Source organism: Chiloscyllium punctatum, chromosome 10 (genome assembly GCF_047496795.1).
Source record: "Chiloscyllium punctatum isolate Juve2018m chromosome 10, sChiPun1.3, whole genome shotgun sequence".
Classification (NCBI taxonomy): domain Eukaryota; kingdom Metazoa; phylum Chordata; class Chondrichthyes; order Orectolobiformes; family Hemiscylliidae; genus Chiloscyllium; species Chiloscyllium punctatum.
Window position 1 is genome coordinate 42,894,172 of NC_092748.1, and position 26,469 is coordinate 42,920,640.

Genomic DNA, 26,469 nt, shown 5'->3' on the forward strand with positions numbered 1-26,469 from the left:
TCTCCTACTCACATGTTGAGCTGGTTCCTTTTACAATTATTGTTCCCTCTGTATCCTAATACATTGCCTCCAATCCCTGCAATTGACTTCCCCACCAAAGCAGTACCTCCTTACCTTTCATTGAAACAAACTTCAGCACACACAAAACCTTAATTCTAATTCCACCCTCTGCCCAACGTGACTGATGACTTACTGGACCCCTGACTGATCTCCTCTGACTGATTGTGAATATCCAAACTGGTTGCATTGCAGCTACAGGACTCACCTTGGCCCACTCCCCGGACTGTATTAATAGCAACACCTGACCCTGAACACCCCAAGCAGTAGATGGACCATGTCCAACTCCAGATTGAAATCAGATGTTGTCCTTGATTGACTGTGATGGGACATGATTGAAATGAATAAAATTATGTGGGGCATAGGCAAGGCAGATGAGAAGGAACATTTTTCCTTGGTGGACAGATTCAATAACTGGGAGGTTTAGAGGAGATGTGAGGAAAAGCTTTTTCATTCAAAGGGGGTAGGAATCAGGAACTCATTGCTAGTAAGAGGGAAACAGGCAGAAACACTCATAACCTTTATTAAGTATTTAGATGTACACTTCGAAAAATGGAATTCGAATAATTAGGTGGTTGTTTTTGACTCACACAGAGTCAGTGAGCCAAAGGGCCTTTTTCTGTGGTGTAGACCTCTATGATTTTATAACCCCCACTGACTGACAATAGTCCCTCTTGACCTGACTGAGAATTTCTCCCCTTGAGACATGGCCGCTTTGCTTAATACATGCAGCGTGTTTGCTGTGAAAGCTGCTGACACATTCTGTAAAAGTGGTGTTGAACTTACAAGATGCTGTACAGCAGTATATATACCTCCTTGGCTGAACACTGCCGCTTCCTGGCTTTGCATCATTGCTAAATGCAAGGCAACAAAAAAATACTGTGAGACTTTATGTTCTGAATAAGACAGCAAAGTGCTAAACGAAGTGCTGTCAGTTTTGATGTGGGCGCAAAGCAAGTGTGCACTAAGAAAATGAGCCTTGAGGTACTTCCTGCCTCAGCGTATGAGATGGGTGCCTTTCCAAGTGCACAAAGTATTCCAGAAGTACAACGCAAGGTGATTGCGCACTCCAAAATGCAGCATAGAAGTGGAGAAGTGTATTCTAAGTGAGTCAAACATATGCTACAGTGATGTTGTGAGAATGATGGATAGGGGTGCAGGTGGTCACTACCCATGGAGCATAACCTGAGATGTTGGAGATTGCTGTCAAGATGGAGATCCAGAGAAGGAAGGGGTGAGCTGAAGCCACTAGTATCCTCTCTGATTTTCATGATGAGAATTATAGACATCTGATTTTCTTTCCAGTGCACACTAGAATAGGAAATAGCATATAATTGAAGCAACATTAGGTACTAATTAGATATAGACTCATGCAAATACATCTTTCTTCTAATTAGAATCAAGAATCTCATTTGCACACTCCATATTTTCCCAACTAGCTCACCACCACACACGATTTTCTAGACCTGGGAATCCAAGACCCCAAAGGAGCCTTCCACATCCATCAAAGTTTCACCTGCACTTCCACAAATGTCATTTATTGCATCTGTTGCTCCTGATGCAATCTCCTTTACACTGGGGAGACTGGATGCCTTCTCACAGAGCGCTTCAGGGAACATCTCCGGGACACCAGCAGCGATCATTCCCACCACCCTGTGGCCAAACATTTTAACTCCCCCTCCCACTCTGCCGACGACATGCAGGTCCTGGGCCTCCTCCACCGCCACTCCCTCATGACCCAACGCCTGAAGGAAGAAGGCCTCATCCTCCGCCTCAGAACCCCTCAACCCCAGGGCATCCCCAGTTTCCTCATTTTCCCTCCCAACACCTTACCCCAGTTCCAGACTTCAAGCTCAGCACCATCTTCATGACCCGTTCCACCTGTCAATCTTCCTTCCCACCTATCCACCCCACCCTCTTCTCTGACCAATCATCTTTTACTCCTTCCTCCATCCACCTATTGCACTTTCTACTACCTTCTCCCCAGCCCAACCCCCTCATGTTGATCTCTCTACCCCCGAGAGTCCCAGCCTCATTCCTGATGAAGGGCTCCTGCCTGAAACAACGATTTTCCTGCTCCTTCGATGCTGCCTGACCCACTGTGCTTTTCCAGCACCTCTCTAATCTTGACTGGAAATATTCAGCTCTATATTGTGCTTCTGATTCCAGTTAGATTTCCTTAAAAAAAGATCAAAATCTTTCAGTCCCTTTGTTTCCTAAGAAAAAATAATCCTTGATTATTCTAAACCAAAAACAAGCTAATCACTCTTAATGTTTGTGCTATTGATCATAATCCCAGCACAATATAAAGCATCTTCTGTTAACACCTAGGGTTCCCTGCTCCCTGAAACATACCAGATAAAGTCATGCTTCCAGAAACAATAACTGACTGACTGACTGACCTAGTTATTTGTTAACCCTTCATAAAAGTGACCAGCATCCATACACCACTAGTTTGAAAACCAATATCTCAAAAATATTTATATATAATATAAATGAAACTAACTGATCAAAAAAAACACTCAGTAATTTAAAGTGCAAAACAGCTCTCCTTAAATGTGTACTGAATACAAACAAGGACTAATATAGTACCAAGTAGCTCCGGAGATTACAGATTTTATTTTCATGCTGTGCCTAGTTATTGGGATTTGGCCAGCACAGCGTTGTACCACCCAATCTTGTATACTGAGCACTGCCCTGTCAAAGAGCAAAGGGAACAGGTTGTCATTCCTGATTATCATCCAACATTGAAAATGTGCACGTTGCTTGAGAACAGGTCTACCCTTCACTGTGATTGGTGACTGTGTGAGGCCTTTGGAACTGTGCCCCAGCAAGAGTTAGTGCTCTGGGAAGAAAGTTGGATAAAAGTCAAAGAATGCAAGAAGCTCATAATTAATTGTATTGTTTAAAATATAATGCTTTTTACCCTAAAACTGACATAACGGCTTTTTAACTTAAAAATCATCATGTCTGTTTCAATGGAGCCTGATTTAGTGAATAAACAGTCTCTTAATGAACTTTACTTTCACGAGCTGTCTAAACAGATTTATTAAGGTCAATGGGAATTGGAAAATAGACTCCACTGCTGAGGCCATGTCCAGCACATAAACCATGATTGTCATTGCTAGTGACCAATAATTGTAATTCCAAGACATTGCTGCAAAAGTTCCTCAAAGTTGTATCCTAGGCTCATATATCTTCAGCTGCTTTTTCAATGATCTTCTCTTTCACCCAAATTCAGATGGAATGGATAAAAAAACCCAGTGGTGTATTATGTATTAATATGTGAGATATGCTATTATTACTACAGTATGTTGACAAGAGGGATAATTGATATAGGAAAAATTAAGAAGATAACCATGCATATCATTATTGCTTTCATGTTCTGTTCATAGAGTTTTTCTGGAGTGATCTGCAAGCAGATCAATTGCCAGCTATTTATTTTTAGATGTGCCATGTGCCAATAAAGTACATCATATTATATAGCAGCTGGTGTATGGTGAAAGCACTGAATTTAAACATTAAAAAGGTAATGTTCATTTCAAATGATAAGGATCTTGTTTTTTTTTCCCTTGGTTTTCTGTTATTTTGTAAAACAAACTTGTTTCATTGGAGCACTTAAAATACTGCTTGTGAATGCCTATAACTTCCCAATAAAACATGTTTTTTTTAAATTGCACCATTTTTAATGCAATTTAGATGTGAAACTCAAATGCAACTTATAGATTGAAATAAACAAACTTCTTTTTTTCTACACAAAGAAGATAAAATACAAACAATATTTTCTGTATTGTACAAACATTATTACAAACAGATTTGCTCTAAATAGTGACATTTAAATTGTCATCCTTTGGTTTCAAGTTAAGAAATTTTCAAAATGCGTTCTTTTCTGATTCCTGTAAAAACATAGTTAACTAAACATCGCATTTCAAATCATATTCCAAGCTATGGATGAGATTTCAGCAGTCTGTGCCAGAGAATGATAATTCATAGTGGCACAGTTGCAAACCCCAATTTCATTAGTGGTGCCGAGTGGAAACCAAGTGGTTTTCTCTGTTCTGGTGAGGACTAGATAAACTAAGTCCTGCTCTGGCTAAGAAAATTGTTGGGTAGATTTAATGAATCAATGGCTTACTCTTTCTCATATGTTTTTCACAGAAAGGAGATAGAGAAACTCACCACTAAGTTGTTTGTTGAAGACCTGAAGGTTGGACCCAATTTGTCCTATTAGCTGTCAATGGTGGCAACTAAAGAAGGAGCAAGGCACTATGATACAACCTCTTTGAGGTGATGTGAGAAGTGCTCTCCATAAACATCCCAATTAGTAGATTTTTGTTTGGATAGATTGTCTATCATTCAAATTTAGTATATTCTTGTTTCATGTATTTGCTATTTTGGTAGTTGTTCCATTACCCTATTGAAAATTGAGGATTACGAAAGGGACTATTAGCAAATCACAAATACTGTGAAATAATTCTTATGAACTAATTAGCTTTGCTCAAAAATTGAAAGTGTAGAATATAATTTCTTAAAGTTGTACTGAGTTAAAACAGATTTTAATGTAGCAGTAAATCAGACAGACCATTAGATTACAGATTTGGTTCTCAAGTTATGTTGGATTACTGTTTAGTACAGCATTATACCACCCAATCTGCTGACCTGGCTAAGAGCAAAGGGGACAGGTTGTCATTCCTGATTACCAACCAATGCTGGAATAAGAATGTTTTTTAAGAACTGGTTCAACCACAATTAATTGTGATTGGCAACTTCGGTAAGGCCTTCGGAACTGTGCCCAGCATGAGTTGGTGTTCCAGGAAGAAAGTTGGAAAAAAGTCAAAGAAAATAAGGAGCTTGCAATTAATTGTATTGTTGAAATGTCATGCTTTTTACACTAAAAGTGGCATAAAAGCATTTTGGTCTCATAAGCATTATGTCAGTTTCAATTTGAATCTAATTTAGTGAACAAATGTTTCCTTAATGAGCTTTAATTTGATGAGCTGCCTGCACAGATTGAATAAAATCAATGAGAATCAGTGAGAAAACCCCACTCTGGAACCATACCTAGCACAAAAGAAGATGGCTGTAGCTCATGGTAGGGTTGCCATCTCCATCTGGATGCATTCTAGGAAGTATCATCGTCAAAAGCTGGTAGTAGGATTTTGTGGATGTTTGACATGTCTCAGGAATACGCAGGAGAAAATGCTTAATGAAGAACTTAACACAAATAGTCAACCATTGTTTCTTTGCTATTGATATTTTTACTTCTCTTTTTTAAAAATTGCACATGAATTTAAAAAAAAGTTGGGACACTTTCTGGTGAATGTTTGTCCTGGCTGTGTATTTTCACAGAGAGAATTCTAGGCAGCACTTTCCTTCAGTCTTGGCATCCCAAGACTCTCTTTCAGTTAGGGAGTTATGTGTCAAGCTTTCTTTGCAAGCATATTGTATAGATGACGGTGTGAATTTTCCAGTCTGGAGAGGCTTGTGAAATTTCAAACAGTTGCATTTAATTGCTTTTCACTTTAAACTCCTGGTTGCTTCATTCACTTGGTTTCTTCTGAGGTTGAGGCTCAGCACCAATTTGCACCTAACTAAAAGCACGCAGTGGCAGCTGCATCATTTGTGAGCATACCATGTGAATGCTGTATTGTCAATTTTGTTCTTTGTCACAGGGATCTGTTGCTCAATTGGCTGGACACCTGGATGCAATGCAGAGTGACACCAACAGCATGTGTTCAATTCTTGCACTGACTGAGGTTATCATGGAGGTCCTACTTTCTCAACATCACCCCTTACGTGGTGTAGTGACCTTCAGTCCTCTGGGACTCTGGTAACTTAACCTACATTAACATGTTGTTGTGCCTGCATATGTGCTGCCTACAAATACAATCATCACAGTTTAGTTGAAGTGGACTGTGGGCTGCCAGAAACTGACTGGAATCACAGAATTATTGCATTGAAAAATTTCAATTGCTTTTGGTAGCTACCAGGAGAATACATCCAGCTGGAATTGGCAAACCTGGTAGACCCCTGACCTTTCTAGGAATGTTGGTAGCCTTAGAATATGGAGGTCAATCAGCTTTATCCTAGGATATCCTCAGTCCAACTACTTCAGTTGCCTTATTAATGTTCTTCCTAACAATATAAGATTCATACCAAATTTCAGGCTCAGGCTGATAAGTGCAAAAGCAATACTTGTTCCACATAAATGCAAGACAACCACCATCTCCAGCATGAGAATATAACAACCTCCTCTTCACATTAAATAACTATATCTATTGATGAATCTTTGAACATACCCTTGGGAATACCATTGACCAAAAAATTAACAAGGCCAGCCATATACATATTGTGTCAACATGAGCAGGTTGACTAGGACTTCTGTCATGAGTAACTTACTTCCAAACACCCAATAACCTGTCCAACATCAAGACATCACAAGTTGGGCATGTGATGGAATATTCTCCACTTACAGAAATGAGTGCACATCCAATGAAACTCAACTGGTTTGATGCCATCCAGGAGAAAGTATTTACTTGATTGGCATCCTATCTGTCACCTTAGACATTCATTTGCCCTAGTACCAGCATGCAGTGGCAGCAGTGCAGCCCATATCCAAACGGTGCTGCAGAACCTCGCCAAAATTTAATTGAGAGCATTTTCCAAAACCACAATCTCATCAATTTACAGAATCATTGAATTGTTACATAAGGGCAGCCATTCTGCCCATCATCTCTGTATTACACCTCTGAATAGGCATTATCACTACTGCCATTTTCCTGTCATTTCCCTAACACCCTAAATCTTGTTTGTATTTAAATAATCATCTAATGGCCTTTTGCATGCATCAATTGAACCTGCCTAAACCACAACTCCTGGCAGTGCATTCCAGACCTTAACTACTTGCTGTGTAATATTTGTTTCTCACATCACATTCACTTCTTTTACGAAGTGAAGCTTAAGAGCAATGCCTGGCTTTAATGCAGAAGCACTGTTACTTGACTGATACTTGCTGTCACTATTCAGGTACTGATGTTACATAAGATAATGCCTCTGAAAGAGTTAACCTTTGAGACTGTATTGAACTTCCCATCAATCTGATGATTTAATATAGGCTAAGGTGATGGACAAGAGGACTTTGGCCTGAGCTCCCAATGGGGACAGATGTGTCATCAGTGTCTCCTGTTTGGCCAGTTAGACCTCATAACTCGGTCTGTGTAACTTGTGCCTATTGGCATCACGGAATAAACTCCATCTTGTTAAGATGTAACTTTTCTCATTATGACCCAGTAGTGGTTCTTCCTCTGCCACTGTTAATCAAATAGACTCTTAGATCCAGTATAGAAAGGGAATCCCCACATCGTCTGGGGTGAATCATCACCCAGGTAATAACAACCTGATTTAATTCTGGTTAGTTTCACTTGTAAGTTTCCATTCATTTCTTGACTTTTATTTTATCACGGTGCCCCACCAAACCATTAATTTTCTTTTAAAAGCATGTAAAGGAGGATTGATGGCAGCAGTCTACCTCAACACTTCGAATAGTAGTGATCGATTCTGCAGCATTTAGTGGAGCGGAGGGTGAGGAGTTATGGTCAGCATGTGCATAGTTACTGGGCATGAGTAAGTTGGAAAATTAAAATATAATGGATGCTGGAAGTGTGAAATCAAAAAAAAAAGCTGAAAATATTCAGGAGTTCAGACAGCATCTATGGAATGGATTTAATATTTCAGGTTGAGCTGCTGCTTCACCAGCATTGAAGAATGCTTAGACCTCTGAGAGTTTTTAAGGCAGTAGAAAGGCAGAAGGACAGTAAGAATAAGATAAGTGGAGGGCAGAAAAAATTAAACAATGTAAAAATTCTTCAGTGCAATAGCTAAAGAGAGTGGTAATGAAATAAAGTCTGTGGCCAAATGTGGCATAAATGACTGCACAGCAGACATCTGAATGCAAGGGATAGAAAGAAACAAGGCAGGAACAAACCCAGTAAAAATAAAAGACAGAAGGAAAATAAGACCACATAAAAGCATCAGGATGGGTATATGAATAGGAAGGGTCTGGAGGGATATGGGCCAAGTGCTGGCAAATGGGACTAAATTTGGTTAGGACATCTGGTCGGCATGGATGAGTTGGACCAAAGGGTCTGTTTCCGTGCTGCAAATCTCTATGACCGTAAGATGAGATTAAGTAGAGATCATGATCTAAAATTGTTGAACTTGATGCTGAGTGCAGAAGACTGAATGCCCAGTTAAAAATTAAAGTGCTGTTCCTCAAGCTTGTGCTGAGCTTCATGGAACACTGAAGAAGAGAACAAGTGAAAGAACAGGTATTGCATTTCATGGGCTTGCAATGAAAAGTGCCATAGCAATGTACAGAATCTTAGGGGTGACTGTGGAGTGGGATAAAGTGCCTTGCAGGAGAATCATGGCCAGGTGTAGAGCTGGTACCCCTATACTCAGCAGAACTTTGCTGTGAACCAATGCAGAATGAAATACATCCTTGCTGCTGATAAGTTGGTGAGCAATCACCAACAGGATCTTTCGACATAGTTTCAGGTCAACAACATTTAAAAAGAATGGTAACCCTTGTGGTAGTGTTGCACCCTATTCATTGACATTTGGACTCTACCAGTTCACATGTGTGCAATATCCTGCACTCTGCATGAATTGGTATCCTGTTGACCTGTCAAAGCCATGTGATGGCTCCTCCTGCTTTAGTAAAGGAGATGGTGAAGTTCCCTTTACTTGAAAGGGCCTCTGCCACCTCTTTGATGAGTTGATGGGCAGTAGATAGTAAAATGTTGTTAATGTCACATTCTCCTTTCTGAAAAGATATTCTGTCATAGAAATTTAGAAATCACTCCCTTAATTCTCATTCTGTTTTGTGATTGCATTTCATGATGTAGCAAAGTTTATCTGCCAACATCATGATGAAACATGGCTGCCTCAGACATTGATCCTCACTGAAGCAGGGAGGCAGAAGAAGTACTTCCTGAAGACCCTGAATGGAGGGCCATCAGTCAGGATAAATCTCTTTCACCCTTTGTGCCTAGCTTCCTCTTGCAGTTCCAACTGCTCCAATTCCAAGTTTTGACATAATCCAAGAGGAATTGCAACTATGGCCCCATTAGTGTACCAGAGGCACAGGCACCCTTGCAGCTACAGAGCCAGATTTTGTCGCCACAGTGTTGACATTCTGATACATGCTGTTACCTTGGTATTCCAGGCACTATCAATTACCAAAGAAACATAATAGAAAAGTTTGAGCTTGAGTACTTTAATTGGCAAAAAAGGTTGTAACATAATATTGTAAGAAAACCGATAACAATATGCTATCATTTACCCAACATCATCTTAGACTGGAAAATGGAAATATGCTGAAAGCTTTTTGTGAACTTTGCCACTGAGTAAACGGAAACAAGTTTGACATTTTGTTTAGATCCCAAAACAAGAATAAATTGTGTGATAGATTTATTTGAATGCTTTTCATTTCATTTCATTTCATTTGAAGGCTTGTTTTGTTGCAGAACCAGCAAATTATATTTTCTTCTGAAGTTAAGTCCTAGACTTTTTATTTGGGAGCAGATTTTAACCTCGAAGTCATTGTTTTCTTCTGTTCCTGTGGACAACTGGCTGTTTTTAATCTCACTATGATTAAAGGAAAAGTTCAAATTAATCAAGTCATTTAATATTTTAATGACAAACTTGCAATTATATGGTATATTATGTAAAAGAAGATAATTTTTTGCTTAGGTAAAGAGAGTAATTCTCCCTGTATTAGAAGAAGTGAGAAAAAAATCAGTAATATTGTTTTTTGTTCTTCTTTGAAAAGTGCTATGAGAAATTTATATCCACCAAAAAATCCAGATGGAAATTTGGGTTAACATTTCATCACAACTATGTTAATATAATTTATAAATCTCCCAGTATCAAAAGATTAGAGTTGGCTATGGAAAAGGACAAGGCAAAATCCAACTTCAAAGAGGGTAAGAATTGGAATCAAAGACTGGCAGGCAACACTGTAACTAAACAATGGGCTATTTTTAAAGAAGTGACAGATTAGGCAAAGTAAAGGTTTATTCCCATTAAGGGGAGAAGTATGGAAAACAAATACAGAGCTCCCTGAATGACAAAAGATACAAAAATTAAAATGAAGAGGAATTTATTAATGGGGCACTAAGTACAACAGCAAGGAAGTCATGTTAAACTTATATAAGATGCAGGTAAACTGTCAACTGGAGTTTTGTGTCCAGTTTTAGGTGCCACATTTTAAGAAGGATACAAAGGTAAGTTCAGAAATATTGATGAGAAGGTTCCAAGGATGAAGAAATTCAGTTATGCAGATAAACTGGAGAAGCTGGGACTGTATTGTTTGGGAGGAAATGGTTGAGATGAAACTTGACAGAGGTCTTTAAAATCATGATGTATCTGGATGGAGTGAAATTATTCCCTTGTGGGAAAAATCAAGATACAGAAGGTGTAGAAATAAGGTATTAGCAAAAGAGACAATGATGGTGTGATGAAAACATCTTTATGCAGCAATTGGTTAGGATCTGGAACCCATTGCCTGAGGTGGTAAGACAGATTCAATCGAGGTATACAAGAGGGTAAAGTGTTGGAAAGGATTCTAAGAGATAGGATTTATAATCATCTCAATAGGATTAAGTTGATTAGGGATAGTCAACACAGTTTTTTGAAGGGTAGGTTGTGCTTCACCAACCTTATTGAATTCTTTGAGAAGGTGACAAAACAGGTGGATGAGGGTAAAACAGTTGATGTGGTGTATATGAATTTCAGAAAAGCATTTGATAAGGTTCCCCATGGTAAGCTGTTGCAAAAAATATGGAGGCATGGGATTGAAAGTGATTTGGCGGTTTGGATCAGAAATTGGCTAGCTGTAAGAAGATGGTAGTTGATGGGAAATATTCATCCCCTGGAGTTTAATTACTAATGGTATACCGCTAGTTTTGGGGCCACTACTGATTGTCATTTTTATAAATGACCTGGATGAGGGTGTGGAAGGATGGGTTAGTAAACCTGTGAATGACACCAAGGTCAGTGGAGTTGTGGACAGTGCCAAAGGATGTTGCAGATTACAGTGGAACATGGATAAGCTGCAGGGCTGGGCTGAGAGGTGGTAAATGGAGTTTAATATGGAAAAGTGTGAGGTGATTCATTTCGGCAGGAGTAACAGAAATACAGAGTACTAGGCTAATAGTAAGATACTTGGTAGTGTGGATGACCAGAGAGATCTTGGTGTCCATGTGCATTAGATCTCTGAAAGTTGCTACCAAGGTTGATAGGCTGGTTAAGAAGGCATGCGGTGTGTCAAGTTTTATTGGTGGAGGGATTGAGTTTTGGAGCTTTGAGGTCATGTTGCAGCTGTACAAAACTCTGGTACGGCCGCACTTGGAGTATTGCCGACAGTTCTGGTCACTGCATTGTAGGAAGGATGCAGAAGTATTGTAAAGGGTGCAGAGGAGATTTACTAGGATGTTGCTTGGTGTGGAGGGAAGCTCTTATGAGGCAAGACTGAGGGACTTAAGGCTGTTTTTGTTAGAGAGAAGAAGGTTGAGAGGTGACTTAATAGAGACATACAAGATAATCAGATTTTGATAGGAGGGACAGTGAGAGCCTTTTTCCTCAGATGGTGATGGCTAGCATGAGGGAACATAGCTTTAAATTGATGGGAGATAGATATAGAACAGATGTCAGAGGTAGGTTCTTTATTCAGAGTAGCAAGAGCGTAGAACACCCTGCCTGCAACAGTAGTAGACTCGCCAACTTTAAGGGCATTTAAATGGTCATTCGATAAACATATGGATAATAATGGAATAGTGTAAGTTAGATGGGCTTCAGATTGTTTTCACAAGTTGGCGCAACATTGAGGGCTGAAGGGCCTGTACTGTGCTGTAACATTCTATATTCTATGTTCTATCAGAGCCAGCATAGAAATGCCAGACTGAATGATTCTCCTTTTGCGCTGTAACCAATGCGTGGTTCTGAATTTATTTCTTATTATTTCAACAAGTATTACCTTATTAAAATTGCTACCAAATTCATAGATTCTATTTATTTACCTTTCTGTTCTGGTTGAACCACAGACAGATGGCCTTCGCTTATTTCCAGTCTGATTTAAAAACAAAGAAAAACACTTCACTTTAAGATCACTGAAGTTAGTTAAAATATATTAAAGGCCATTTGTAGAATTTGTAAGATGTTTTCTCACTATTATGTTTTCTTACGTCTCTATAGGCAGGCCAAGTAGTTTTTGCACCTCGAATTCATCTGTAAATTCCTTACTGATTTTGCCATCTTTGCATATGTTAGCTATTAAAAGGTCATATAGTTCTGGCTGATTCCTGCACTCCTTGAGCAGGTGACGATGACCAGTTCGATTAAAACTTAGGTATCCCAAGGCTGTAGCACAAGAATTACGAACCTAAAAACAGCCAATTATTTTATTGATTTTTATGTTAATATTCATCAAAATGAGATAAAATGGTGTAGATTAAAATGATTTTTTTCAAACCTTGGATCTACTGACTTCTTTAAATATTCTATTACTGGAATCTGTATTATCTGGCTACTTTCGTGCATTGTACACTAGCATTTCACTGAACGCTTCAATTGCACCTTTAAAACATTATTTACATTATACATTTTTCTAGCTGGCTTTTCTTGTGAATCTCTTGACAGGATGAAATCTGGTTAGTCGTTTTATACTTAACAGGAAGAACAGAAGTCTAAGTCTTTGATTGACTTCATTGGGGTGTGATCGGGAGCTTCCTATCAGAATGGGCTCCATTAGTGAAAGTAGTAAAAGTATGCAGCTCACAACATGAGTGGTTTTCTGTCTGCTCTAAATATAGTGGAATAATTAAGAAAAAATATTGATTACTACTTCAATTTTTTTTAAAGTCATGAAGATATATAAACATAGTTTGAACAACACAATTCTTCCCTATGTTAAGCTTTTCACCATTGTCTTGCTAGTGACATTACCACCATGCCACCATTTCCCACAAATTAAGTGAGATTATTTCAATTCAACAGTTCTGAAAAGGGTAATTGGACCTAAAACATTTTCTCTCCACAAATGCAACCAGATCTGTTGAATTTATCAAGCAATTTCTGTTTTTGTGACAACACCAACATCTGTTCTTTTCAAAAGAACAATAAAGCAGTGACAATAAAGAAAAGGAATGAAGTGCTAGAACTACTCAGCAACCAGGTAGCATAAGTGGAGAGAGAATATTTCAATCTGATTACCTTGCATCAGAGCTCTGCCATACTTTGTGGCACCTTCAGTGTATTGCCATTTCCTTTCCAACATTCTGAATAGTCCATTCATTGTGGTCATTCTTTAAATACCTCAATATCCCCTCCCCTTTCCATAGCACCTATCCATGCAAGTGCAGGGGATGCAATATAGTATTTGCCTTTAAACCTCCTCTCTCCTGACAGTCCATGGCCAATAGATATTCTTCCAGGTGAAACAATGATTGTCATGATTGTAATGAGGTCAAGCAGGTGGACCTCATAGAATATGTGTTCCCTGATTGGTAATTTTAATCTGGTCCAGTTAGGGAGCCCTGACTGATCGAGAAAAACAGGCATGTCAGAGATTCTGTTTACCGTGAAAGCTGGCTCTGAAGCAGCTGTATCAATGTCAAGGACTCTCCACGTGTAAATAAAGGGTGACTTGGTCATGGGATACTGGCCTCTGTGGAGTTATTTCAGGGATTTATATGTGTTTTTTTCAATTCTGTATGCTGTACTCGCTGCTCAAAATCTGATCAACTTTACTCTGAGGATATTAAAAGTAGGTTGAGTGTCTCATTTGTGGAATATTTCCACTCATTCTGCTGGTGAGTCCCCCAGAATTTGGTGACTTGCAATGTTAATGGTCCTGTAATGTCTAACTCTCTCTTTCTGTCCGAGTTCTGCAATATTCCAACCAAAGCTCAATTTACACTCACGCAACAAACAGAACCTCCCCTTTCAATTCGATACTTTACAGTTTTCTGCACTCAACATTATAACTATTTATTTCAGACTGTACCCTTTAGTCCCATTTTCCTTTCAGTTTTTTTTGCAGGTTTTGGTTTTAACTCGTTTTCATTTTGTTTTTGCTTTCCAGTGGCAGCTGTTCAGCATTACGCTGTTTACACCTGCTTTTGAACTCCCCCACCACGCTCCCCACCCCCCACCTTTGTTTCTTTACTTGGCTGGAAATATAGGCTCCTCTTTGGGTGGGATGGTGGGGGGTAATTGAATTGTCTGTCGTGCCAGTATGCCATTGTTGGCACTTACCTGTCCCTGCTGCAATTTTACCTGTGGCAGGGGAAACATTGCGGTGCACTTAAAAGCCTCACCATGCTGCCAATCACTTGTGGTGACAGAGGTCCATATCAAGTACTAGACTATCCAGTTAAACTAGTAAGCCTTAGATTTCTGGTCTAGGGACAGGTCATCTCCTAGATGGAGATTCCATGGCCCTCAGAGGCTCTTTTCTAAGGTACAAAACTTCCTACTCGCATAACTTTCCCCCTTAGCATTTTCAACGATGCTTCCCTACCACCCTCACTCCATAAAGTCACTGGACTTGCTTTTCATTCCAGTTTCAATGCTGAATGCCTTTCTCTCATTCTGATTGCAGTCTTGGCTGTGTCCATTGCTTGTGCTGATGCTTCAGGGTCATGAGAATTGCTAGCCCCTGACTGGCCAGCAGCTTTCAAATGCACAACTTTTTTGGTAAGGAACAGAAATGTCACCTTGACGGTTATTATTCCTTTCTCATTGTGCCTTCTTTTACTTGCCTATTACGTTGCTAACATTTCCTAGTTCTAATGAAAGGCCACTGACCTGAAACATTCATGACGTTACCCTCTCCACAGACACTGTGTGTCCTTAATTTTTCTTATATTTTCTATTTCTAATCCCTTTAATTTTTGACTGCAGAATTGATAGCTTTTAGTATTTATAAGAAAGTAATTCTCAGGATATGGACATTGGTAGTTTGCTGACATTTAGTATCCATCCCTGTTTGCCTTGGGAAAGTGTTGGTAAGCCAAGTACTTGAGCTTTTCATCAATGTAGTAAAGTTAGTTCAACAATATGGTTAGGATTGGGGTTCCTAGGTTTTGATGCAATGACAATGAAGAAATAGCAATAAACATTCAATGTTGTATGATTTGAATGATGTTTGATTTGGAAGGCAGTGAAACTGCTGCCCTTATCTTAGGTGGTGGATATTGTGAGATTAGGAGGTGATGTCAAAAGCAACCTGGGAAATTATTACAGTGCATCTTGAGGTTACTGTACCACAATTTACAGATACTGAGATGATCGATTTTAAAGTGATGAGTGCTAATCAAAGGGACTCATTTGTCTTCTGTGATGTTGGGTTTTTTGAGCATTATTGCAATTGCACCCATCTGTGCAAGTGAAAAGTATTCACACACACTTCACTTTGTTGTTGTTAAATCAGTAGAAACATAACTTAATAGATGTAAATTAACTTTTAAAAAACTTGAACTTAGCAGAACCAGATGTGGAGGTGTTACGTAGTAGTTATCTGTACTTATGCACTAATTATCCAATCTTTTCATGGAACTTGGCTCAGTCGAGGCAACAGTGCCATCTTTAGCATTGAAAAAGAACTTCATATATAGGGTTTTACCATACACCATTATTCCATAAAGCATTAGCCCTGTGACTTTAAGGATGTCATGTCACACATTATCCTTTCTAACTTTGAATAAGTATTATGATCTGGTTAGGTACCCTTAACATTTAAAGGGAAATCCAAACACCCCTTACTATATCACACAATCTCACATTTTTAAACGATTACATAGAAAATACTTAAACAAAACAAATACTATTAATTATATGGTTTATAATGATTTGTTTGATGCACTCTGTCTTCCTTCTTATTTGCCTCAACAATTCTCATACTTAGTATCTTAGAATTATTTACGTTTGTCAGGGCCACTTGAAAGTATACCACATTATTGGTAAAAGCTATTCTGAGAAATAAGACTTTAACTCATTATTGCTTTCTATTGTCACAATACTTTGAAATCCTCTGTATTATTTTTCCACTGGCTTCAAATTTGTTTCAATCTTTCAGCTTCTTTTCACTCAGGAAATCCAAGATTAAGCCCTACTTGCATTTCATGTAACAAATTATGAAATTAGATTTTCTGTTTACTGCGCAGGACTGCTAACTGTCATTTACTCTGGCTGTCTTCTCTTAGTGATCTGTGAAGTACATGCACCAAGCCCAAGCTGCAACTCTCAGAGCAAACACGCAGGTACATTGAAACCAGTGAAGTCTCCAAGCTTCACCCATCTAAAGATGTGCAAGTTAGGTCAATTGGCCATGATAGATTGACCGTAGTGTCTACGGATGTGCAGGTTAAATGTATTAGACATGGGTTCTGGAGATAGGGTAGGGGGCTGGGTCTGGGTGATATGCTGTTTGGAGGGTTGGTGTGAACTCAATGGGCCAGTTGTCCTCTTTCCACATTTTAGGGATTCTATGATTCCTTCTCCATTACACTGTAGTATGCTTTGGCACATCCTGAAACAGACCCCTAATTTAAATATCTCTCAGTTAAAATTCCTTCTTTAATCTGGTGGGAAAAAAGTGATTTTACAATTTCAGAGTTTACCACATGCCTTTAAACTAATTTTGCTTTCACTCATAAAACACAAATATCTCTCTGAACCTCACTTACAGCAATGCTGCAAACAATGTATCAACAGTACTTTGACCAAATAAGCCCACCTCCTGGTTATGATCTTAACTTTCTAGCTGTTAACTCCTAAAGTAAACATTTTAAGTGTTATAGTCTTTAAATTTATTTTAACTATACTTATTTCAGGATTGCTTTTTCTGCAATTAAAATCTTAATTTCTAAAAGTGTAAGTTATATTCTTCAACACATGAACAATGAACTAAATAGTTATAGTGATGCATGCAAAGGCATATTCATAAGGTTTATAACTTCTGTTTGTTCTTTACCTACCTGTTCCCTCTCAGCATATAGGTGTGTACAAAGGACTTCCACAGCTCCCATTGTAATAATGGCATCAGAAATACCTTCTCTGATCTGGGTAAGAGAGGACAGCAGCCGTCCTATAAGGTCAATAATTATACAAATGGATCAAAATATTATTGCTGTACAGTAAAACCCCCTTAATTCAATTAATTAATACATCCTGTGTATGAACTGAATTTGAAAATCAAGTCATATAAAAGTTCTTGAAGAACTGTGTATACAGATTTAAAAGATGATCAAGAATGACCTATAAATGAAAATTATAATATGAATTTAGGATTTGCAATTGGTATTGCAAGGAAGGAAACGATCAGCTGTTTTGGTCAAATCACTCTTTAGGTTCATGGATCAATGTAAAGTAACCATAGTCTTGCCAGACCATAGTGCTGCTCTCTCATTTGAGAGAGTCAAGTGGTGTGGTTTAATCTGAAGATCACCACAGCTCAGGCAAGGGGAGATTTGAGAAGGAGAATCCTCATGGTAACCTCAAACTGTATTGAGTGTATTGTAAACCAGACAGCCAACTGAGCTAGTAAAGTCCCGAGTAAACTCCTTGTAAATAATAAACATGTTTGTTCATTCAGGTCCAGTTTTCTAGTGCTGTCAATAAATGCGCTCAGCCAACAATAATTTCTATTGGTTCTGATTGAACAAGAAGGTGACAGAGATGTCTACCCGAATATAGTGAGATCAAACTTCAGATTTTGCCTATTTTTGGAGTTTGTTTTTAGAAAATCAATTTTTAAAGTTGTCCTCATTTTTTATATTAACTGAGAAAAGAGAGCCCAAAGAAACATTTGCAGAGATGTCATGAAGCCAGAAAAAGGCTCATGTAAGTAGGATAGCTAATGTTGTAAACTTTATACAAACAAAATAATAGTATAAAGAATAAAATGATAGGAAGGAAAAAGGAATGTTAGAACAAATGATTTTTTAAAAATGTAATATTTTGAAGATTTGTTATTGAGGGCTGATATCACAATCATAAAGTTGCTTATGATATTTTTCAGTTTCACAGCAAGAAATCTTACAAAACAACTTTGTTCAGGTAAGACTGATTAGCATGTACCTGTATATGCTAGAAGCCTGAATGCTAAGCTTTCAGCTTTAGTATCTCCTTTTGTCTACATTTCTCTTTTTACTTTCTTATCCTGAAGCCAGTGAGTTTTCAATAAGTGTCCTTCTGACATTGTGGAGATGGGTCGGGTCATTGGATTTTCTGGTCCCGGGGCAGGAGTAAAAAATGGTGGCTTTAAATATTACACATTTTACCCAAATCTGGGATTATCACTCCCATTCAAGGCACTGGCAATTTTTCACTGGCACAGGATAAGGGAGAAGGTCGCGATCCCATACAGTGATGTCTTGTATGGCCAGAACACTTGCAGAAGTGGTCTTTTCAGATCTTCCACAATTCTGATAAAGTTAGGTAAGTTTTGGAAGGTGACATGATTTAAATCGAATCAGAGATCTTAATAACTGCGGAGGGAATTTAGTTTGAAAACAGGAAATATATGGAAGGTAAGTACAGTGGGTGTTGATAAACTTAATGTCATAATGCGCGAACAGAAGGCATATACATTTTTAATAAAGCGAGGTATAATAGAGCTTTGTTTAAAATGGTAAGTAGTCATTATGTGGCTTCCAGGGTTGCCACTTCTGATATCTGGCAAGCTGTCAAGGAAATTGTGCAATAGTGAATTCCAGATTTGATGGTGTGAAATGTGTCAATATGCTTTTAAATTTCTTCTTGACATTCAATTCAGTCACAGCACAGAAAATGTTGGAGAAACTCAATAGGTTTGACAGCATCTGTGGAAAGAAACAGAGTTAACATCTGAGTCTATGACTTCTTCAGAGCAAAAAGGGGTTGGAAAATGATTTTTAAAAAAACTTTTGATGGAGTTTGCTAATATTTGTGCCACACAGTCATCATAAAACATATCAATGTATAAAATCCCAATGAGAACATTAAAATGATCAAAATTCCTGACTGCTATTCAGGACAAAAGCAAACTATATCATATTTTCTTACAGTAATGCTAAAAATAGTACTATTTATTGTAACATATAACTTTAATGAGACCAGTAAAAAAGGATGTAAAATTTATGCCCCATCAAAACCCCAAAAACACACATGCTCAACCACAATTATTAAAAGACAAATGGATAAACACATATACTATGGTAGAAAAAGAATATGGGCAGATTTACACATTTATGCTTTTTATGATGATGTGTAGGTCAGTGGGCCACAATTATTGACTCACTTCCCAGTTAAGTCATGATATCAGAATATTGTAACTCAGAAGACAGTAACTACAGCAATGTAAAAGGGTGAAATGTACATATCTGTTGGTTAATTTGGATGGGTTACTGATAAAGATGTTATAGAAAACTTTTTGTCTTTGGGTTTTTTTGCTGAACAGTGGCCAAGAGAATGGTGAATATTAGTGAATATCTTGGATGGATGTAATTCTGGGTCCGTGTTAATCATTGAAGCTAGGTAGTCCACTAACTCACAGTTTGTCTGAGTAAGGGGGCTCAGGATGCCTACTCTGCCGCTGCTTGCTCCTCTTCCTCCTTCTTTTTCTAAACAGACTTCCAGATCCTTGAAGGTAATGTATGCACCTTCTCCAATTGAGGTGTTAGCAATAGACATGTTGTTTCAGTAGCCAAGTTAATTATTTCACCTTAATGCAGCTAACTGAATAGATTAAAAATGTGCTGGTAGTAGAGAAGATTGGATGTCCTAAATCAGAATTAGAAGAAACCCTGCTTGTTTGAACATTAGAATGTTTATAAGTGATAGAGATTTGACTATAATATAATACTTGGCAGTGATGTAAAAGACTCATACTAACTGGGATCAGATAACTGTGAATGTATAATCAGTCATCTGATCAAATATAGTATTAATCAATCTGTAACGTGAACAACTCATGAATTAACCATCAACAAATGCCTGAGATAGATGGCATCTTACTACAAAACTAAATTCTGCAAGATCAATTGATCTGGATTGCATTACAATCTGTTCGTATTTTCATATGCAGCATTAAAGTTATAGGTAATTTTAGATCAGTTGAAAACAAACATAATAATGTATTTTACCTACTACAATGACTGTTGATGCCTTCTTTGACTTCAGCAGATTTACTAAAGTTATAATACCTGTTGCTGACAGTGTGACCTCATCCATATCTACAATCACCTTGGCTAATATTATCATCTGCATCAAATAGAAAAACAAAACTTATTTCAGATTAGTTGGAAGTATATATGGCTAAATATCTTTTCCTATTCTATGGAAAAATATATTCTATTACTTTTGTAAATTTCATTCACATCTAAATGTCTATCCACATAGTGGTCTGTTAGTCACCTGTTTGCAAACTTCACAATGTCAAGTTTCATTATAAATACTATAGCATATTTTATCATTTGAGTTTGAATATTTGATTCTAGATAGTACATTAAATCAGTTATGCAGATATTTTTTTCTTCAGCTAGGTATAAACCGTACCTAAAAAAGGATTGCATTTGTCTACCAAACCTGTGACTTGTTTTTTGTCTCTTATCCCTCTTCAGCTTGCAATGTTTCAATAAAAAGATTGCATTACAATTCAGTGTTTCAGAATGCATTAAACAACTAGAAATACTATCAACAAAATATCAATTCAGAAATTTGAAAAAAATCCCACCAAGAAATCCCACCTAAATTGCCTTTTGTGTCCAGGGATGGGTAGGCCAGGTGGGTTAGCCATGGGAAATGCAAGTTGCAGGCAGGGGGTGGATCTGGAGAGATGGCCTTTGGAGTGGTGGTGTGGACTTGATGGCTGAAAGGCTTGCTTTCATTCTGTAGGGATTCTAAAGTGCATTTGCTTCACAAAAGAAGTTATCTGTTGTAGTCACAGGTTGAGCCTACAGCATTACTCACACATACCATTAACAATGGGCCTTAAACTTTTTGTCATGGACTCCTCTTATGCTGTAACAGGTGACACCAAAGGCATATTAAAATTTGCAGACCACCAATAATACAAAGAAGTCATCAAAACTCTCTACACCAGGAGGGACAGTGTAAAGCAGGACAAGAAAACTTCTGGCCTCACCTACATGGCTTTCCATTGTGAAAACTTCCATTGGCTGCAACACATTGTCTAACTGTTACTTTTTAGATTAGATTCCCTACAGTATGAAAGCTGATCCTTTGGCCCAACAAGTCCACACCGACCCTACAAAGAGTAACCCAACCAGACCCATTCCCCGACCTCATGTTTACCCCTGACTAATGCACCTACCACTACGAGCAATTTAGAATGGTCAATTCACCTGACCTGCACATCTTTGGACTGTGGGAGGAAACAAGAGCACCTGGCAGAAACCCACGCTGACACAGGAAGAATGTGCAAACTTCACACAGAAAGTCACCTCAGGGTGGAGTCAAACCCAGGCTTGTGCTGCTGTGAGGCAGCAGTGCTAACCACTGAGCAACCATAGATATTGTTTCTCTGTAAAACAAACCTAGAAATGCCTGCTGACAAACTACTATGAGTATAGCAACTTCTACAAATGGACTCACTGCAATTGATTTTCTAGGGCATGCAAGGTGATTGGCAAGGCGAGTCAGCTATATAAATTGATTGCAATACAGAGCTTGTTCCTATGGAAGCATACCTGAAATGCAGCATTAACTTGGTCCAGCTCTTCTGATGATTGTAGAAGCTTTTGGAACACTAACATCTGAACACCCCCACATGCACGTATCAAATCCAGTAACTTTGGATTATTGATTGCGAAAAGGGCTAAAGCACTGGCTGCTCGTGAACAGATATTCTGATAAAAAAAACAGTAAATAATGTTTTACTTGACATAAGTCAGTTCATCCAAATGAAAACAGCAACATAAGACTAAATTTAACTGATTGTGGAAAAATGTTTTCATGGAAATTAATTGTACATAAAGGAATTGGAAAGAATTGCTGCATAGTATTAGCATCCCTACATCTGGGCCAGTAGCTCTGGATTCAAGTCCCATGCTTTGACCTGTTGGTTTTGAAAGTTATGTATGTATTGCAGCCAAACAAATTTATAAGCAGGCTATAAGTACTTCCAAAATACTAGCGGTTAAGAGTGGGAGTGACCTCCTGGCCAGCCAACCTGCACAAAGGCAATGGGAAATCACTGTAGTTTGTTGCTCAAAGTTTGGACTAACCTACTGATGAAGAGCTTATACTCAAAACATCAACTATCCTGCTCCTTGGATGCTGCCTGACCGGCTGTGCTTTTCTTGATACCACACCTTTTGGCTCTAATCCAATGGATGATAACCTTTGCCAAGTCAATGACAACCCTTGGAAGTAAGGATGGGAGAAAATATAATCTTACATAATGGAGTTTTACAACTACATTTCACTTGTGTTAAGAAATAAATATAGTTAATTTTAAATGTATTAGATGATGCTCTTAGAGGTGTGTCTGCAAGCTTTAAAGAATAGCAATTTAAAAAAAATTTTGAAACACATTTGAACTAATGGAGATGTTTTCACAGACCTAGCTGTTCACTGTATTTTACTGTCACTATATTAATTTCCTTGTATTTACCATTTAGTAAATAGGCAATGCACACAATGAAAAAAAAACTTCATATTGTAGGAATCTATATTTTGGATTCTGAAATAACTCCATAGAGGCTGGTAGCCTGTCACCAAGTCACACTTCATTTATACATGAAAAGTACTTGACACTCATCCAACTCCCTCAGAGCCAGCTCTCAGAGTGAACAGAACCTCTAACACTCCCGTTCATGCCTGTCAGTCAGGGCTCCCCGACTGGACCAGATAAAATTCCTCAATCAGGGAACATATATTCTATGAGGTCCACCTGGCTGACCTCATTACAACCGTTACATCCCTCCCCGTCTGAGTCTGAGGAAATAGGCCAGTTTGTTTTGTACTTTCTCCTGGGGCAATTTAGCATTGGGTCAGGTTCCTCCAACTTTGCCTTTGGGTGGTAACTCCCCTCTTGCACCTGGACCATCTTGGAAGAAATTCATTCCCCTCTTCAGGCAGTAAAGGCATCAAGGTCCCAACATCTGCTGTGTCCATATCAGTTTCTGAAGTATCTTCAGTATTTGAGGAGAGGAAGAGAACACGTGAGATTTAGAACAGTTGGAAAGGCAGTCAAAGAGCTGGGCACATTTAGTTCCTGCACCATTTGTGAGTTTGCAGCTTTCATATGGTCCATGTGCTTGTTCAGGATCATCATACTTACTCAAACTTTAAACATCACTGGACCTGACCTTGCACTGACCATGCCTATTACCTATGCAAGGCCATATCCATGGTTCCTACCAAACTTCATTCCCTGAGGTAAACTGACTTACTCATGTAGTGGAGTTTTGTGATTGGCATTGGGTATTCCCAATACTGTTCCCACCACTTCCCCACCCATCCAAACTCCAGGAAGATCAGATTTAACCTGGTGCAGAGTCTTCTCCCTGATAACAACTTTGCTGGAGCTATCCTGCAGTTGTATGAGAGGTGGTCCTATAATCAAATAGGAACCAGGACAGTTTGGTATCTAGTGAAGCTGCAGACTGTTTCTTTAAGCTTGCCATCAAGGTTTGGACTGCTTTCTCTGTAGGACCATCAGATGATGGGTGGTATGAAGCTGCCATTATATGACAAATACCATTCGAGTTTAGGAAATACTTAAATTCCCTGCTGGTAAACAATGGCCCATTATCTGTGACCAAAACATCTGCGAGTACATGTATTGCAAAAGATGCACTCAGTTTTTCAATCATTGTCCCCATGTTTGATGAATTAATTCTATGCATGCCCAGCTGCTTTGAATGAACATCCACAATGACTAAGAACATTGAGTCCATGAAAGAAGTTGCATAATTTTTGTGTAACTGAGTCCAGGGTTTACTTGGCCATTCTCATGAATTAGGGGTGAGCTATTAGCAGTAATTTTCATCCTTGTTGACATTCTGGGCACTGCCCACCAATGCAGCTATGTCTGCATCCAACCCTGGCTACCAGATGTAATTTCTTGCCAATATCTTCATTTTGGAAACTCCTGGATGACCCTGGTGGAGTTCAGCCAGTATCTGGCAGCAATCGTTGTTCAGGACAATCACTCTTGTTCCCCACAATAAAACGACTCAATAATAAAACCATAATGTACTCTTCCAGAGGCAGTATCACCAGCATTGTATCTGCCAGTGGGAGGCAGCTCAATGCATCCACATTTGTTACTTAGCCTCCCTGATATGGTGTTCCAACTTGTAATTATACATACTTAGAATGATAGTCCATTGCTGAATTCGACCTGGAGCTATGGGCAACATGGCCTTGTCCTCTTTAAGTAGACCTAGCAGGAGTTTGTGGTTCATTATTATTACAAATTTGCATCTGTAAAGGTATTGGTAACTTCCTGACACCAAACCTTCCTTCTCTATCTGGACACATTTACACTCTGCATTAGCCAAAGTCCTGAATGCATATGCTATTGGCCATTCCTCTGCATTGGGCCAACTGTGAGCTAATACTATCCAGATGCCATACAGAAAGGCATTGTATATCAATACCAGATCCCACTTGAAATCATAGTGTGCCAACACTTTAAGGGATGATAGCTGTTTCTTCACTTCCTGTTTGTTTAAAATTCACACAAAAGCGAATTGATACATCAGGCTTCACAATAGGTATGATGGGTGCTGCCCATTCAGGAAACTGGACTGGTTTGATGATTCCTCTGCTCTACAACCTTCCGATTTCTGCCTCTACTTTTGCCCATAAGGCAAATGGCATTGTGTGGGCCTTGCAGAAACATGCAAGCAATTGCTTCCTAGTCAACATGCAACGTGGCGTTCACTGATTTGATAGTCCCTAGACCTTCTTGAAAAACTTCTGGATATTTAATTAAGACTTCACTCCGGCAATCATTTTGTAGTTGAAAAATCTTGAATCAATCCAGGTCAATCTTCATCAACCAATTTTGCTTTATTTTGGGATAGTTAATAGTTAGAAAGGATTTATTCAGTTTGTTAATAGTTTAGTTTTTTGTTTACTGTTAGAGTTAGATAAATAAATTGTTACTTGTTAATTTTAAAGTGGTTGTCAGTGACTTATTTTATTTAACCACTAGAAGATTACACCACTTTTCACACTTATTTTACAGATTATGAGGCAAGGTGCTCCTCTTTGGGGCTTAACCTTCGCTTCATAACATTTTCATCTGCCCCAATATCATTTGTCCAGCAAAATAATGCATTCTTTCCACACACTGGGCCCAGTCTTCAACAGCAGGATCAAATGAGGCAAGCTTCCCAAATAATGCCAGAAATGTTTACCCCAACTCAAAGACAACTGTTGTAAGTGAATTATTTCAGGAGCATATTTTTGACTCTCATTGCCATTGAAATAACTCCACAGAGGCTGATATTCTGTTACCAAGTCACCCTTTATTTACATATGGAAAGTCTTTGACCGTGATCTAGCTTTCTCAGAGTGAAAAGAACCTCCAATTCTCCTGTTTATATCAGTCTGCCATGACTCCAGATTAATATACGCAATCAGCGAACTCATATTCTATGACTGACCTTGTTACAATCCCTGCAGATACTCCTTTCTTGACAACCTTCTCTCTATATGCTTTTCTGGCATGTTTACTCATGTTGCAATGAAATATCAAAGACCCTGTCATCGTACTAAGTGGTCATTCTTTATGTGTGATTACAGATAGTAATTGAATTGATCAAGCATCATCAAAAGCCTAGATGAGTCTTGTCTTCTTGTTATTTATATACACTGGACTGATTATTGGCAAATGTTCTCTTTCTAATTTCTCTATTATAAAATAAAAAAAATGTCTCCATGCCCAATTAGCAAAACATGGAACAATAAGTTAATCTGAGACCTTCCAATCTGTATGACTTTCCTGGTATTCATATTGCAGCTTTGGTGATGGATGTAGGTTTGCTCGCTGAGCTGGAGGATTCATTTCCAGACGTTTCATCACCTTACTAGGTAACTGCTGTAAAATTTCTGCTTTCTATTTATGTGCGTGAATTCCTTTGGGTTGGTGATGTCATTTCCTGTGGTGATGTTATTTCCTCAGTGAAATCACTTCCTGTTCTTTTTCTCAGGGTTGTAGATGGGATCTAACTCGATGTGTTTGTTGATAGAGTTCTGGTTAGAATGCCATGCTTCTAGGAATTCTCATGCAGTGTCTTTGTTTGGCTTGTCCTAGGATGGATGTGTTGTCCCAGTCAAAGTGGTGTCCTTCATCATCCATATGTAAGGATACTCGTGAGAGAGGGTCATGTT

The 26,469-nt window shown here is 38.5% G+C and overlaps 1 protein-coding gene across 1 annotated transcript in view; it reads right to left on the bottom strand.

Annotated features, from left to right (window-relative positions):
• Positions 1-8,306: 8,306 nt before the first annotated feature.
• Positions 8,307-26,469, bottom strand: part of ankar (ankyrin and armadillo repeat containing) — a 143,939-nt gene continuing 125,776 nt past the window's right edge. Inside the window, exons 19-24 of the mRNA XM_072578292.1 lie at positions 21,810-21,968; positions 20,244-20,361; positions 17,097-17,206; positions 12,303-12,499; positions 12,138-12,187; positions 8,307-8,356 (exon numbers count right to left, since the gene is read on the bottom strand). Of these exons, the coding sequence (XP_072434393.1) occupies positions 8,307-8,356; positions 12,138-12,187; positions 12,303-12,499; positions 17,097-17,206; positions 20,244-20,361; positions 21,810-21,968 (684 nt within the window). The remainder of the gene's footprint in view (positions 8,357-12,137; positions 12,188-12,302; positions 12,500-17,096; positions 17,207-20,243; positions 20,362-21,809; positions 21,969-26,469) is intronic.